At 35.9% G+C, this 14,518-nt stretch overlaps 1 protein-coding gene across 2 annotated transcripts in view; it reads left to right on the plus strand.

The window, feature by feature from the left end:
- Nucleotides 1–14,178, plus strand: part of LOC138703824 (probable ATP-dependent RNA helicase DDX60) — a 46,083-nt gene extending 31,905 nt beyond the window's left edge. For both annotated transcript variants that reach the window (XM_069832031.1, XM_069832032.1), the window contains exons 6-8: nt 2,982–3,138; nt 5,304–5,440; nt 8,072–14,178. In XM_069832031.1, coding sequence (XP_069688132.1) covers nt 2,982–3,138; nt 5,304–5,440; nt 8,072–8,383 — 606 coding nt within the window. In that variant the 3' untranslated portion in view covers nt 8,384–14,178. The remainder of the gene's footprint in view (nt 1–2,981; nt 3,139–5,303; nt 5,441–8,071) is intronic.
- The last annotated feature ends 340 nt before the right edge of the window (nt 14,179–14,518 follow it).

Raw genomic sequence — 14,518 nt, forward strand, 5'->3', positions numbered from 1 at the left:
TCCGAAGTAATAAGCATGAAAAATGTATTCATTCGGCTTGTGCAATGAACAGTCGCATATTTAGCACATTACTTTCTCAATCTGCATCCACACAAGCGGCACAATACATAAAGGAGCTTGTATTTTGCTTTAAAGTTCGAAGAGTTGTCGTTCTGACAATAAGTGCTGCTATCTCCCGACAGCCTACGAAAGCCGCATTTGAACTTTATGAACGGAAACGTTGCACCTGGTACTTGGTAGCATTCTGATGACGATTCTGTGCTCAAATGTTTTTCATGAGGGTAAATCGCAATATAGAGAGCTCCGCCCACGACCCCTTCCACTTTTGGACTTCTGTGTAAATATGTGTACTTGTATTTAGTCATTTTACTTATTAATTGCATATAAATTAGCTTTATATGTCTATGACCTCAGGTATACACGGTTTTAAACTTTAAAGTAAAGTATGTTTAACTCCTTCGATATCCATTGTGCACCACCATATTTTCAAACCACCAGCCGCCACTGATGTGACGTGACGTGATATATATTTCGTGTCAACTATTCCAGCCATGTAATGTGAAACTCACAATTTTGTGTCCGGTGCCACTATTACATTCATTACAAATATACCTTATGATAAACACTCTTATAATTTAAATTGATACCACATACTTACATTCTCCCATTATTGTATCCTACTCGTTCTCTTATTCACTGCTTACTATAATGTCTCTACCCCCATTTAAATTCTTCTACACTCCCACCTTTGAAGTCTTATGACTTAGAAGCAAGGAACAGCAATATAATGTAATTTACGATTAACTTCTCATAGTGGAGACGTACATGATAATGAATGTATTACTTCTGTCAGTCTGAAAGTTTTAATGCATGAACATTCACTCCTGCTTCTGGATTTTTCTTCAATTGGTCAAACCCTAGTAATAGTGACATATGGTATGCAGAATTTTGTCAAGGGGGGATTATTATTAAAATTGTTTACAATTTACATTATTGCTATTTTACATTTTCTATAATAATAATAATAATAATAATAATAATAATAATAATATTATTATTATTATTATTATTATTATTATTATTATTATTATTATTACTTCGGAATATTTATGGTAAGACTTTCCTGTGTTAAATTTCAACGTACCTTGTTTACATGTTTCGACCTATTATTTATGAACTTTAAAATGAACTTCGAAATTTAACACAGGAAAGTATTACCATATATATTTCGAACTGATACAGTGTTAAAAGTTGTGTAATCAAGATTTATTATTATTATTATTATTATTATTATTATTATTATCATTATTATTTTTTATTATTATTTTACGGTATTTTTATTACGTGTATTAGTAATATTATATACTATGTTCCAATAGAACATATTCATGAATACTGTGTCCTTATAAAATCTTTAAAACGTAGTTTTTTCACAGTCATCCAATTTTTAACAAATTATAACTTCTGTTTAATTTTGTATAATAAAAACAAAGGTTGTGTCATTATTACACTTCAAAATAATCATATATTTAGTCAACAGTTATTTGTAAATGATAGGTAAAACACTTTATTTACGTAACAGGAAAATCCTCAGGAACAATCAAATATATTGAAATAAATTTAATTAAACACAATAATGGAACATGAAACTCGCAAAGGATGAAGAATGAAACTGGCATGATGAATATATTAAAGAAGGGGTAGGAGGACTATGTCTTATGTCGATGTAGATTTCGTTACTCTAACAGTGAAAAATTAGAGAAGGGAAAACAATTATCTTTAATTTAATATGTATATGTCCATAATTTAATTGTCTTCTTTCTGAAGTAAATTGTCCTCGCCTGGGAGGGGGAGAGAAATCAACTGGTAACCCTGCAACCTTGGCATGCCAAATTTTAGTACATTGGGCTACATACAGCTGCCAGTTAAGAAATATCATATAGGAAAGATGGAAATGATTGTATCTTTTATTATCTTTTACTTGGAAACAAACCCCGAAAAAACAAAGTATATGATTATGTCTCGTGACCAGAACATATTACCAAATGGAAATACAAAAATTGGAAATTAATCCTTTGAAAAAGGTGGAACCTTCGAGGAACAGTAACAAATATAAATGACACTCGAGAGAAAATTAAACACAGAATAAATATGGGAAATGCCTGTTGTTATTCGGTTGAGAAGCTTTTATCATCCAGTCTGCTCTCAAAAATGCTGTAAGTTAGAATTTATAAAACAGTTATATTACCGGTTGTTCTGTATGGTTGTGAAACTTGGACTCTCATTTTGAGAGAGGAACAGAGATTAAGAGTGTTCGAGAATAAGGAACTTAGGAAAATATTTGGGGCTAAGAGGGATGAAGTTACAGGATAATGGAGAAAGTTACACAACACAGAACTGCACACTTTATATTCTTCACCTAACATAATTTGGAATATTAAATCCAGACGTTTGAGATGGGCAGGGCATGTAGCATGTATACGTGAATGTAAGAATGCATATACAGTGTTAGTTGGAAGACCTGAGTGGAAGAGACCTTTGGGGAGGCCGAGATGTATATGGGAGAAAAATATTAAAATGAAATTGAGGGAGGTGGGATATGATGCAAGGACTGGATTAATCTTGCTCAGGATAGGGACCAATGGCGGGCTTATGTGAATGCAGGGGCGTATTTTGCGGGCTACCGGCGGTAGCCCAAGGAAATTACAAAAGAAACAGTTTATAATATAACATAATGTAATAATTTTGTATTATTAGTTTTACCATAGTAATTAAAATTAAAGTAATTGTTAGATATATTTTGTGTAATAATAGGGTCAGCGGTAGCCCAAACCCTTTAACCAGTATACGCCCCTGTGTGAATGCGACAATGAACCTCTGGGTTCCTTAAAAGCCAGTAAGTAAGTATTAATTTTTACAACCAGTAAGTTTATTCTGAGTTTTTCAGCTTACATTTTTCTGCAATTCTCTTGTTTGCACAGGTGTTAAAAAGGTACAACAACGAGGTGAAGTACGTATTTGACAATTACTTCAGAAATGTGGCAACACAGATCGAAAAGGAAATGGGTCCAGATATCTCACTCCCACTGTCACGTGTAAAATTTGAACCACAAGAAACTTTCTGTCCAACAAAAGAAGGTAATATTCGTATAATGTTAAGATTAATGGATAAAATGTAATATTTGACGTTCTTCTGTATGAATGTTTTTTATTACCATCATATTAATTTCTGACATTTATGGTGTATCAGCTCAAAGTCTGTTATTTAATAACCCTGTTCCTCAGGGTATGAGTTTTCAGTGGCGTGCAGTAACAGAAATAGAGGTTCTAAATGTAGTTAAAAAAATGAAAAACTCCAATAGTATGGATATTTATGGTATAAGTAATACTTTAGTAAAAAATATAATACATCATATACTTTTGCCACTTACTGTTTGCATTAACAGATGTTTAAAGGATGGAATTTTTCCTCAGAAATTTAAATTAGCAAAAACTGTCCCTATTTATAAGAAAGGTGAAAGAAATTATGCTGGAAATTATAGACCAATTGCTATTTTACCCATTTTTGGTAAAATACTAGAAATTGTTGTACTCTTACAGTTGAGAGAATATTGTAAATTTTAATACTGAACAACAATGTAATTTTATTATCTGAACAATAGGATTTGCTCTCCACACAGCAACACAGCGTTTGTTATTGCACTCCACAGACGACAATGACAATTTACTTGGACTAGTACGAAAAACAATGAACTGTTAATCTTAACTAATATTTACAAAGCACTATTTACAAATCAGAACTGTCAGTTCTCAGTTCACAGTTCTTCTAGCTCAGTCACTCGAGTTCACAGTATCTCGAACCACAGACCTTCAGAGACAGTCCACTGTACTCGAACTCAGGTTCCTCCAACTGCGGTCCACTGCACTCGAACTCAGGTCCCTCCAACTGCGGTCCACTGCACTCGAACTCAGGCCTTCGGATGCTGACACAGTTGCGGACGCACACTCGAGTCGAACTCCGGTACACAAGACTGGCTTGCTTGCTCTGGCTTACTCACTGAATGGCTGAATAAACTGAAAACTGCTCAAGTTCGCTCGCGTTTCTTCTTTTATAGCAAAATCATAGTTACGAGAAATTTCTACGGGTGTCCTCTCGAATTATCTGGATATCTCCACTTCGACGGAATCCTCTAGAAGATTCGGGAGGGTCCGTCCCCCCTTCACTCCGCACATAGCAGCTGTGCGCGCAGCCTCCCCTCGCCGAGTTGACATAATACACCCCCTCTGCCCTTCAGCATGCAGATGCTCCCCGTACCAGCGTTTCGTCTGCCGCGCACCCTGTCGGACGCGTGTTCGAACCCCGTTGCAGCTGTCACAATATTTTGAACTACATGACCTTATTATTCCTTCACAATTTGGGTTCTGTCTAGGTAAAACTACTCAGGATGCAATTTATGAATTATTGAGAACTATATATACATCTTTGAAAATAGAAATTATACATATGCTATATTTAATGATTTAAGTAAGGCATTTGATTCCATTCCGTATGATGTATTGTTAATGAAACTTGCATACTTTGGCATAAGGGGCATAGAACAAACATTTTTCCGTTCATATTTGCTTGGACGTTCCCATATTGTTGATGTAAATGGGAAAAGAAGTGCTGTAGCTCCAATTAAGTGTGGTGTTCCTCAGGGCCCTGTTCTTGGTCCATTCCTGTTTCTTATTATGATAAATGACTTGCCATACAATGGTCGGCTAAAACTATAATGTATGCTGACGATACAACTTTTGTTATCACACATAATAATACTGCTGAGTTAGATTTTATGAAGGAAGCTGTATTTGCTGAAATAAGAAAGTGGTTTCCAATTAATGGATTTATTGTGAATGATGAAAAAACTCATGTGTTAACTCTAAGTTTGAAACAAACCCAAAATAATGTGATAAATGAATCTGTAAAGATGCTGGGTATGTATCTGGATCCTAAACTAAGGTGGAACAGCCATGTCAGTTATGTATGTAAAAGAATTTCTAGAGTAATTTATCTCTTGAGAAGTATCATGTACAAGATATAGTATGAATGAATTTTTTGAAAATGATGTAGTATTTTAGTTAAATTTTATTATCTTTTACTCTTTTAATATTTTAAATATTGACACATTGTTTTTTATATTATCACATTGACGAGGCCTCTTGTATTCTTGTACTTTCAGGCAAATAAAGAATATGAATATGAATATACTATAAAATTAATTGTTCTCTATATTTAAACACTTATAATTTAATGTATGTTACAGGTCCCAAGGATCTTGAGAAATACATCACGGACACATGCAGCCAAAATACCATTTGTTCCTCCTTTGCCGCCCTGTCTGGTCATTCAGACGATGGATTGTATTCCTCTTCAGATACGATTACCAACATCAGACATGAGGTGAACAAGTGTTATATTTTACACTAATTAGAATTACTTATATGTCTAAAATAGTCTTTTATATATGTATTTATAAAGTACATTTGTACTCTTCCATATTAAGTGTATACCTAAGTTACAGACATTACAGTGAAATAGCAACAATAAAAAGTTGCACCTTTACACGAAATGCATTTCTTGTACAGAAATATGATTGCAATGAGAGTCAATGAAAGTAATTCTATCAATGCTAGTTAACCGCATAGTTGATACAATGTCAGACACCTGATAAAAATACAAAATGTTGTTTTGTAATAATGGTGTTTTAGATTGTTACACATATAAATAATGTTTCTGATATATATAATATACATACTAGGTTCAAAAAGTTCCCGGAATTTGCTAGTATCATAGAAACAACGTACCTTAAACACTATTCTACAGCATTCCCTTCAAAATAGTTGCCTTCCGCAACAACACACTTTTGCCAACGCGTGTAGAGTTCCTGGAAGCAGGCCTGGAAGCCATTTTGTGAAACCCGTCTTAGTGCTCTCAGCATTGAATCTCCGTCCTTTCAGATGACTTTTCAGACGGGGAAACAGAAAGTAATCAGGTGGTGAGAGATCAGGAGAGTATGGTGGGTGATCCAAAGCAATTATGTTGTGCCCGGCAAGAAAAATCTTTACAATAATTGCGCGATGAGCAGGTGCATTGCCATGCATAAGGAACCAGTTGTTTTCTACCCACTTCTCTGGACGTTTCCTTCTCACTGCGTCCCGTAGGCGACGGAGGATTTCTATGTACAATTCTTTCGTTACAGCACGACCTTCTGGAATGAACTCATGGTGGATGAGACCCTGAGAGACGAAGAAAACGTCCAACATAACTTTGCCTTTGGAAGTGTCCCTAGGAAATTTTTGCTTCCGAGGTTTTTTTTCGATTTCCACTCAGATGACTGTCGTTTAGGGACTGGGTCGTACAAGTAGCACCAAGTTTCATCACCAGCAATAATTTTGTTTAAGAAATCACCATCTTCATCAGCCATAGTGATCATGTCCCCAGCAAGAGTCATTCTTGTTTCTTTCTGTTCTGCCGACAACATTTTCGGAACTAACTTCTGAGACACGTAATGCATGTTGAGATGCTTGTGAAGAACATTGTGTACACTTCCGACTGATATTCCGACCTCTGCTGCCATCTCTCTTATGATTTTACGTCGGTCGTCCCTCACAACATTACGCACACGCTGAGCGATTGCTTCATTTGTTGCAGTTGTTGGTTGGCCGCTGCGTACGTCATCTTTGATGCTATCGCGGCCACCAGAAAAGCGTTTATGCCAGGCATACACTTGAGTTTTTTTCAATGCTGCTTCGCCATATGCTTCTTCCAACAATCTTAATGTCTCTGCAGGAGTTTTGTGTAACAAAACACAGAACTTGATGTTTGTACGTTGCTCTGTGGACATAATTACAAAATGCGACGAACAATCAAAACACTATGATAAACAATTGCCTACAACTCAAAACCAACAATCGCCATTATCAACAAACTTTAAGGAAATGACATCATGAATGTTACCAACAAAACAAATGTATAATATCCCTTGTTATATATTAAGACGAAAAATGGTAGTAAAATTCCGGGAACTTTTTGAACCCAGTAGTATTATGTCTCGTGACCAGAATATTGTACAAAATGGAAATATAAAAATTGGAGATTTATCCTTCGAAGATGTGGAAAAATTCAAATATCTTGGAGCAACAGTAACAAATATAAATGACACTCGGGAGGAAATTAAACACAGAATAAATATGGGAAATGCGTGTTATTATTCGGTTGAGAAGCTCTTATCATCCAGTCTGCTGTCCAAAAATCTGAAAGTTAGAATTTATAAAACAGTTATATTACCTGTTCTTCTGTATGGTTGTGAAACTTGGACTCTAACTCTGAGAGAGGAACATAGGTTAAGGGTGTTTGAGAATAAGGTGCTTAGGAAAATATTTGGGGCTAAAAGGGATGAAGTTACAGGAGAATGGAGAAAGTTACACAACGCAGAACTGCAAGCATTGTATTCTTCACCTGACATAATTAGGAACATTACATCCAGACGTTTGAGATGGGCAGGGCATGTAGCACGTATGGGCGAATCCAGAAATGCATATAGAGTGTTAGTTGGGAGACCGGAGGGAAAAAGACCTTTAGGGAGGCCGAGACGTAGATGGGAGGATAATATTAAAATGGATTTGAGGGAGGTGGAATATGATGATAGAGACTGGATTAATCTTGCACAGGATAGGGACCGATGGCAGGCTTATGTGAGGGCGGCAATTAACCTTCTGGTTCCTTAAAAGCCATTTGTAAGTAAGTAATATATATATATATATATATATATATATATATATATATATATTATAATGAATGTAACAAAATGAGATAGTACATGTAGGCTATAAATGCACATTTCAATGTCTCTGTTTCTGGGATTAGTTTTACTCTAAAATATTGCATCTGTAAATCTAGCAATAGCTTTAGCTGTTTATGATTATTTTTGTGCAAATGTTCTTAGCTCAATTCATTATTATTTGTAGTTACTTGTAATTTAAATACCGACCATTGTCTCTTTCCTTAAAATGTAATTTTTTTATTCCTCAGGTATTCACGGATATGAAAGTGGTGCCACTTGTGGAAATGGACACCACGTACAATGGTTATGCGTGGGACTTCTACAACCACGGAATTAAAAAAGCTATACAGAGAGACAACAAACTGAAACAAGGATATGATTTTAGTTTGCTGTATGATTTTCTATTGGTGCTTAAAACTATCAAAACTACTCTGGAAGAACTTGAACCAGTTCGTGCGGGTGATCCAGTGTTTCAAACATTCTCAATTGTAGAAAATAACTTTCGTTCCAAGTTTGCGAAAGCTTATTATGATAAAGGAAGCATTCAAGAAAAAGACTGAAAGAAGAACGAGTGTCATCTTCAGAGTTGTGCGCAGAGTTCTCAAACATTATGCGCGTAACCCCACTGTTTCATGCATTTTAGGCATGGACCAGTAATCTTCAGTCACAATAAGTTACAGAATTTACTGATATTCAGTACCGGTATCTGCTAATGAAATTTATTTTAGGAATTGAAGTAATTTCCATTTCTGTCCATAGTAGCCTAGGTCTACGAATTAAGAATTTGTATATGCACGCATGCGCGCGAGCACAGATATATATAGGGCACAGTATTTCAAAAGTCAGTTCAAACTTTAAACTGCTATAAATATTATAATATTTCAGATAGGGGAAAAAACAAAAAAGTCACAGTGTTGCGCAAACAACGGGGTTTACAAAACATTGGGAAAATGTGCTCCGTTCTCTTGTACAAGGTACATCATTCTGACTGTGGCACCATGCACAGCATTTTGCAGATAATGTCTTGGAACATTGGCAATTTCTTGCGAGATCGCATATTTCAGTTGCAGTAGGGTTGTTGGATGTGTCAGGAAAACTCGTTCTTTAAGGTAACTCCACAACCAAAAATCGGTCGGATTGAAATCTGGAGATTGTTTATTTTTAGCAAATATTTTCGTACATTTTAGCACATAAAAAATAAATATATTTAAATTTTTAGCACATGATATTCTTATTGAATTTGGTATGCCCAAGAAACTAGTTCGATTAATTAAAATGTGTCTCAGTGAAACATACAGCAGAGTCCGTATAGGTCAGTTTCTATCTGATGCTTTTCCAATTCACTGCGGGCTAAAGCAAGGAGATGCACTATCACCTTTACTTTTTAACTTCGCTTTAGAATATGCCATTAGGAAAGTTCAGGATAACAGGCAGGGTTTGGAATTGAACGGGTTACATCAGCTTCTTGTCTATGCGGATGACGTGAATATGTTAGGAGAAAATCCACAAACGATTAGGGAAAACACGGAAATTTTACTTGAAGCAAGTAAAGAGATAGGTTTGGAAGTAAATCCTGAAAAGACAAAGTATATAATTATGTCCCGTGACCAGAATATTGTACGAAATGGAAATATAAAAATTGGAGATTTATCCTTCGAAGGGGTGGAAAAATTCAAATATCTTGGAGCAACAATAACAAATATAAATGACACTCGGGAGGAAATTAAACGCAGAATAAATATGGGAAATGCGTGTTATTATTCGGTTGAGAAGCTCTTATCATCCAGTCTGCTGTCCAAAAATCTGAAAGTTAGAATTTATAAAACAGTTATATTACCGGTTGTTCTGTATGGTTGTGAAACTTGGACTCTCACTCTGAGAGAGGAACATAGGTTAAGGGTGTTTGAGAATAAGGTGCTTAGGAAAATATTTGGGGCTAAAAGGGATGAAGTTACAGGAGAATGGAGAAAGTTACACAACGCAGAATTGCAAGCATTGTATTCTTCACCTGACATAATTAGGAACATTAAATCCAGACATTTGCGATGGGCAGGGCATGTAGGACGTATGGGCGAATCCAGAAATGCATATAGAGTGTTAGTTGGGAGACCGAAGGGAAAAAGACCTTTGGGGAGGCCGAGACGTAGATGGGAGGATAAAATTAAAATGGATTTGAGGGAGGTGGGGTATGATGATAGAGACTGGATTAATCTTGCACAGGATAGGGACCAATGGCGGGCTTATGTGAGGGCGGCAATGAACCTTCGGGTTCCTTAAAAGCCATTTGTAAGTAAGTAAGCACATAAAAATCCGCTCCCTAATTATATGTTCGTGCTTATTTTTTTGTGCTAATTGGCACTCCGCATAGGTGTGATAATATTGTTCCTATTTTCAGCACTGATGGAAATGTAGTGGCAACATTGATGTATTCACCCTAACTTTATGTGACAACCTTATCGGAAGTCTTGATATCATTTCATGTGATTAGTTACTGAGATAAGAGCTATTCATATCACTATAAAAGCTTGTGACTCAAGGCAGTGCAAACATAGCATGTAAGAGACTTCTTTTAATTTACTTATTGTAATATCTTCTTTTTCACTAATTATAATAGTTTCATGATATAAAATTATTTTTGACGTTCGCAAACATAATGGGGCTGTGTCAATTGAACTTCTGTTGCATGCATTTCATAAGTATGAAAATACTGAAACAGTGAGAGTGATCCATAGCGTGTAAACTATTTTACCGAAGAAGAAGAAGAAGAAGAAGAAGAAGAAGAAAAGGCAATAGGTAAGCCTACCCATACCAAAGTGTGCACAGCAAAATTACTCGTATTTTGCTAAGCACTTACAAATCAGTGAATAAAGCAGTAGCGGCCGGTGATTGAAATCCTCGGTGAGGCCAGATGCAACTAGTTTAAGTGCCTCCGATAGGAAATGTTTATTTATGATATTAATTATTGTTACGTTATTAATATCATGATTACTGTATTATTATTATTATTATTATTATTATTATTATTATTATCATTATTATTATTAGTCTATTATTATTAGCTTACTATTGATGAAAAATAATGTCACTCACCAAATAAGCTGTTATGCTGTGAGTTTCAGTGTGATGAAGCAACCCACATTATGTGTTGAAAATCCCCTCCTTTCTGTTCTTTTTATTTTTTTTCTCTTGACAGCAACGAACAAGGCCAACAGAGTTTATTTTACACCACATTACCACTTAACCATTTATGTTGCCCATATCAGGATGCAATAGAAACTAGCGTTTTAAGTTTATCTGTCAGAAAAATTGTCAGCGATGTCGTAGGTATCTCGGTAGACTCTCTCTTTATTTAAAACTTCCTTTCTTTCAATATTATTTCTTCTGAAAAAAGGACACTCTAACAATGAATTAACTACACCAGCATCATTTCTCGCATTTGTTTCTGTTTATATTTTCCCGAAACACATAACAACAATGGCCCAGATTCACTACTGTACTACGAATTAAAATAGTACAACACCCTCGCTTAAGTCATAAACTAAGACATAAGGGGAGGGAATAGTGTGGGTCTCTGCCTGCCAAAGAGCTGGAATTTGTGTTATTTATGACCTATTTAGGAAGACAAGTCACCATTGCTATTCCCACCCCACTCTACCCTTGAGGCCAGCCCATGGATGTGAGGAGTGAAACCTGACCAGGCCACGAGCCAGACGAATTGTGCCTTGGTTGCAACGTTTTAAGCGCAAGCTCAAACCCCACGAAAATACAGGAAATTCAGAGGACAGACCCGGCACGAACGATTCTGGCCTCAGGAACAAATTTTACTGCAAAACAGGTCTATATACATCACAACCAGACCCGGCATGAGCGATTCTGGCCTCTGGAGTAAATTTTACTGCAAAACAGGTCTATATACATCACAAAGTTTTAAAATGCTTCTACAGCGATATATGCTTCATTCAAATAACTAATGCTTTATATAAAAACACAAAATTTGATTTCTGTTAAGCCAAGTGACTGAGGCTCACTTGCCTCAGTCAATCAGCCGCCACTGGAATAAAGGAAGTGTGTTTCAATAAAAGACGAGTATTTTCCCTGGCCAAAAAAAAAAAAAAAAAAAAAAATACAAATAGATTTAGAATTAGTTTTCTCCGTGACCAAATTTTGTGGATAATTCTTCAGGAAAGCTACACGAAGAAGGTACAATTTTCTTTTGTTCACTGGTTTCTGTGAGATTTACAGGGCGGGAATAGACGGGGGGGGGTGGATGTCAGGGATCGTTTACTGCTGAAAAGGTATTTATTAATTTGTCCCTCCCAGAGACAACATTTATCACCTTTAGATACCTGATACAGTGGAACTTCCCTTAACGGACACTTCCCAATAGCGGACATTTTAAAATTCCACTGCAAAATAACATTGGTCCTTATGATAAAATTCTTCCAAATAGCGGACATTCTCAATAACGGACGCGGACACTGAAATGTATCTCCCAGCAACAATTTATTAATACTTCCAAATAACGGACAGCGTGAAAGAAAAAGGAAAAAGACGGTTGTAAATTAAACGGAATTCTAACGGAATTCTTTGCAACAATCATTATCGTGCATTTGAACGTTCTTGTACAGGGTGCGTCAGAAAGAACGGATGGATTTCACATGGCAAGAAAATTGTAAAGATTCATGAAATCAAAAATTTATTGTTATCAACATATTCACCAATACATGCAGTTTATTTATGTAAAACAACATTATCCATATGATGTCCTTGGCTTTCAATACAGGCATCGAGGCGTTTTCTGATGTTCGCCATCACTTTCACAGTCATAGCTGGTGCAATTGCCACGATTTCTTCACGAATCGCTGTCTTCAGTTCGTCCAGTGTATGTGATCGATGTTTACAAACTTACGCCTTCAAATGGTCCCAAAGAAAGAAGTCACAGGGCGCGAGATCTTACCGTAGCCTCGGACAATCTCAGTGCAATAGAATTTCGTCCTGGTGATTTCTTCTTTAATGTTGAACCTGTGATACGAAATGAAGCCTCCCACCGCAAAATTGTATTCCGAGTTGGAATCCTAGCGTGACATCCGATGTCGAAATGCGTCCTGAGTGGCGATCACAGACTCTTCATTTTTCAAAAATGTCTCTACGATGAAAGCACGTTGTACACCAGACCAACACCATGTTCTCAACTGAAACTGCATTCTATGGCTGACCCAACAGTCGTGGTCCCCCTCACTATATCTCTCTCCTCGTTGCGTATCGATAGTTTGAAATCCATCCGTTCTTTCTGACGCACTCTTTACTTTATTGAAGGTAAGCAGCACAGTTGTTAGTTGTGATACTGTACGTGAGCAGTCCGTACTTTCTTAGTTTGTCAAGTTGAGTGTTCGAAAGTACAGTCACATTAGAAATGTCACAAAAACGTCAACGTTTGTCACTAAAAGAGAAAGTGGATATTGTAAAGCATAGTGAGAAGGAGAAATTAAGTGTTCGTGAGCTGGCCACAAAGTTTAATGTGGGAAAAACTCAGGTTAGTGAAATTTTGAAAAACAAGGATGTTATTTTAAAATCATACACTGAGAATGCAATTCTAGATTTCTTTGTGTGAGGTGAAGTGGTACAGTGACTGATGTTTATTTCATTTACAAAACATTTACTGGTACGATTTCTCTCTGGATGAATACTGTAAACAATCTCACTATCTACTGTACTGTACTGTAAAATATAGTGTTGAATATGTATGAGAAATTTTAATGTACTGTATACATACTAACGATTTTCTAAATAGCGGACACTTCTCAATAACAGACATTTAATTTTTCCCCGGCAGTTGGAAAGTTGGGAAGTTTCACTGTATATAGATTCCGTATTTTATGTTATTAACGCAACACGTAACTACGATTTTCCTTTCTTCTTTTAATATGATCTACAGGGACATCATTTTATTTTTACTTCAATTTTTATTGTACCTGCGTTTCTAAATGTACTTGACTCCCACCCCTTTCACTAATGTCCTTGCTAACGTCAGTCACACAAACTTACGGCCGCTGTTGCTAGCAGTGAAATAAACAGTACAGAGTACAGTGTGTTTCAGAAATATGTTGCATTTTCTATAGAAGAAAAAGCTTATATTATTGAAGTTTATTTTCACACAGGTATGGTGTGTAGCATAACTGAATTTATCTGTGTGGACTGAGCACAAGTGAAAATTAGAGTTACCGAAAGTACGGTACCCTATAATATGGTACGGTACTTAACAGCATTATTTAAACAAGAGTTTTGTTTTACTGTTTGTAAGTATGAAGGATGATGATGGAAACTGGAATTACAATTTAACCGAATATGAAAAACAGTTTTTCTTTTTTTTTTTTTTCACAATTTCCTGATTATATCAATACGGAATATTTTCGTAGAAATGTCATTAATCTGGTAGATAAATTTAGAGCAACAGAGTGTACAGAAAGAAAGAAAAGTGTAAGATGGCCAACAAAGGTGACAGAAGATGCTAGAGAAAGGATGCAGCGAGGTCCTAATAAGTCGGTCAAGACGTTAGCTGTAGAAATTTGGGTTTCTTACGGAAGTGCTCACAAAATTCTCAGGAATAAATTAGGTTAGTAATATGCTGAATAAAGTAGACATTACATAATGTATATAACCGCCTGAAGACTTGAATTTGTGAAAAAAAATTGTTA

The sequence above is a fragment of the Periplaneta americana genome, chromosome 7, assembly GCF_040183065.1.
Source record: "Periplaneta americana isolate PAMFEO1 chromosome 7, P.americana_PAMFEO1_priV1, whole genome shotgun sequence".
In the NCBI taxonomy this organism is placed as follows: Eukaryota; Metazoa; Arthropoda; class Insecta; order Blattodea; family Blattidae; genus Periplaneta; species Periplaneta americana.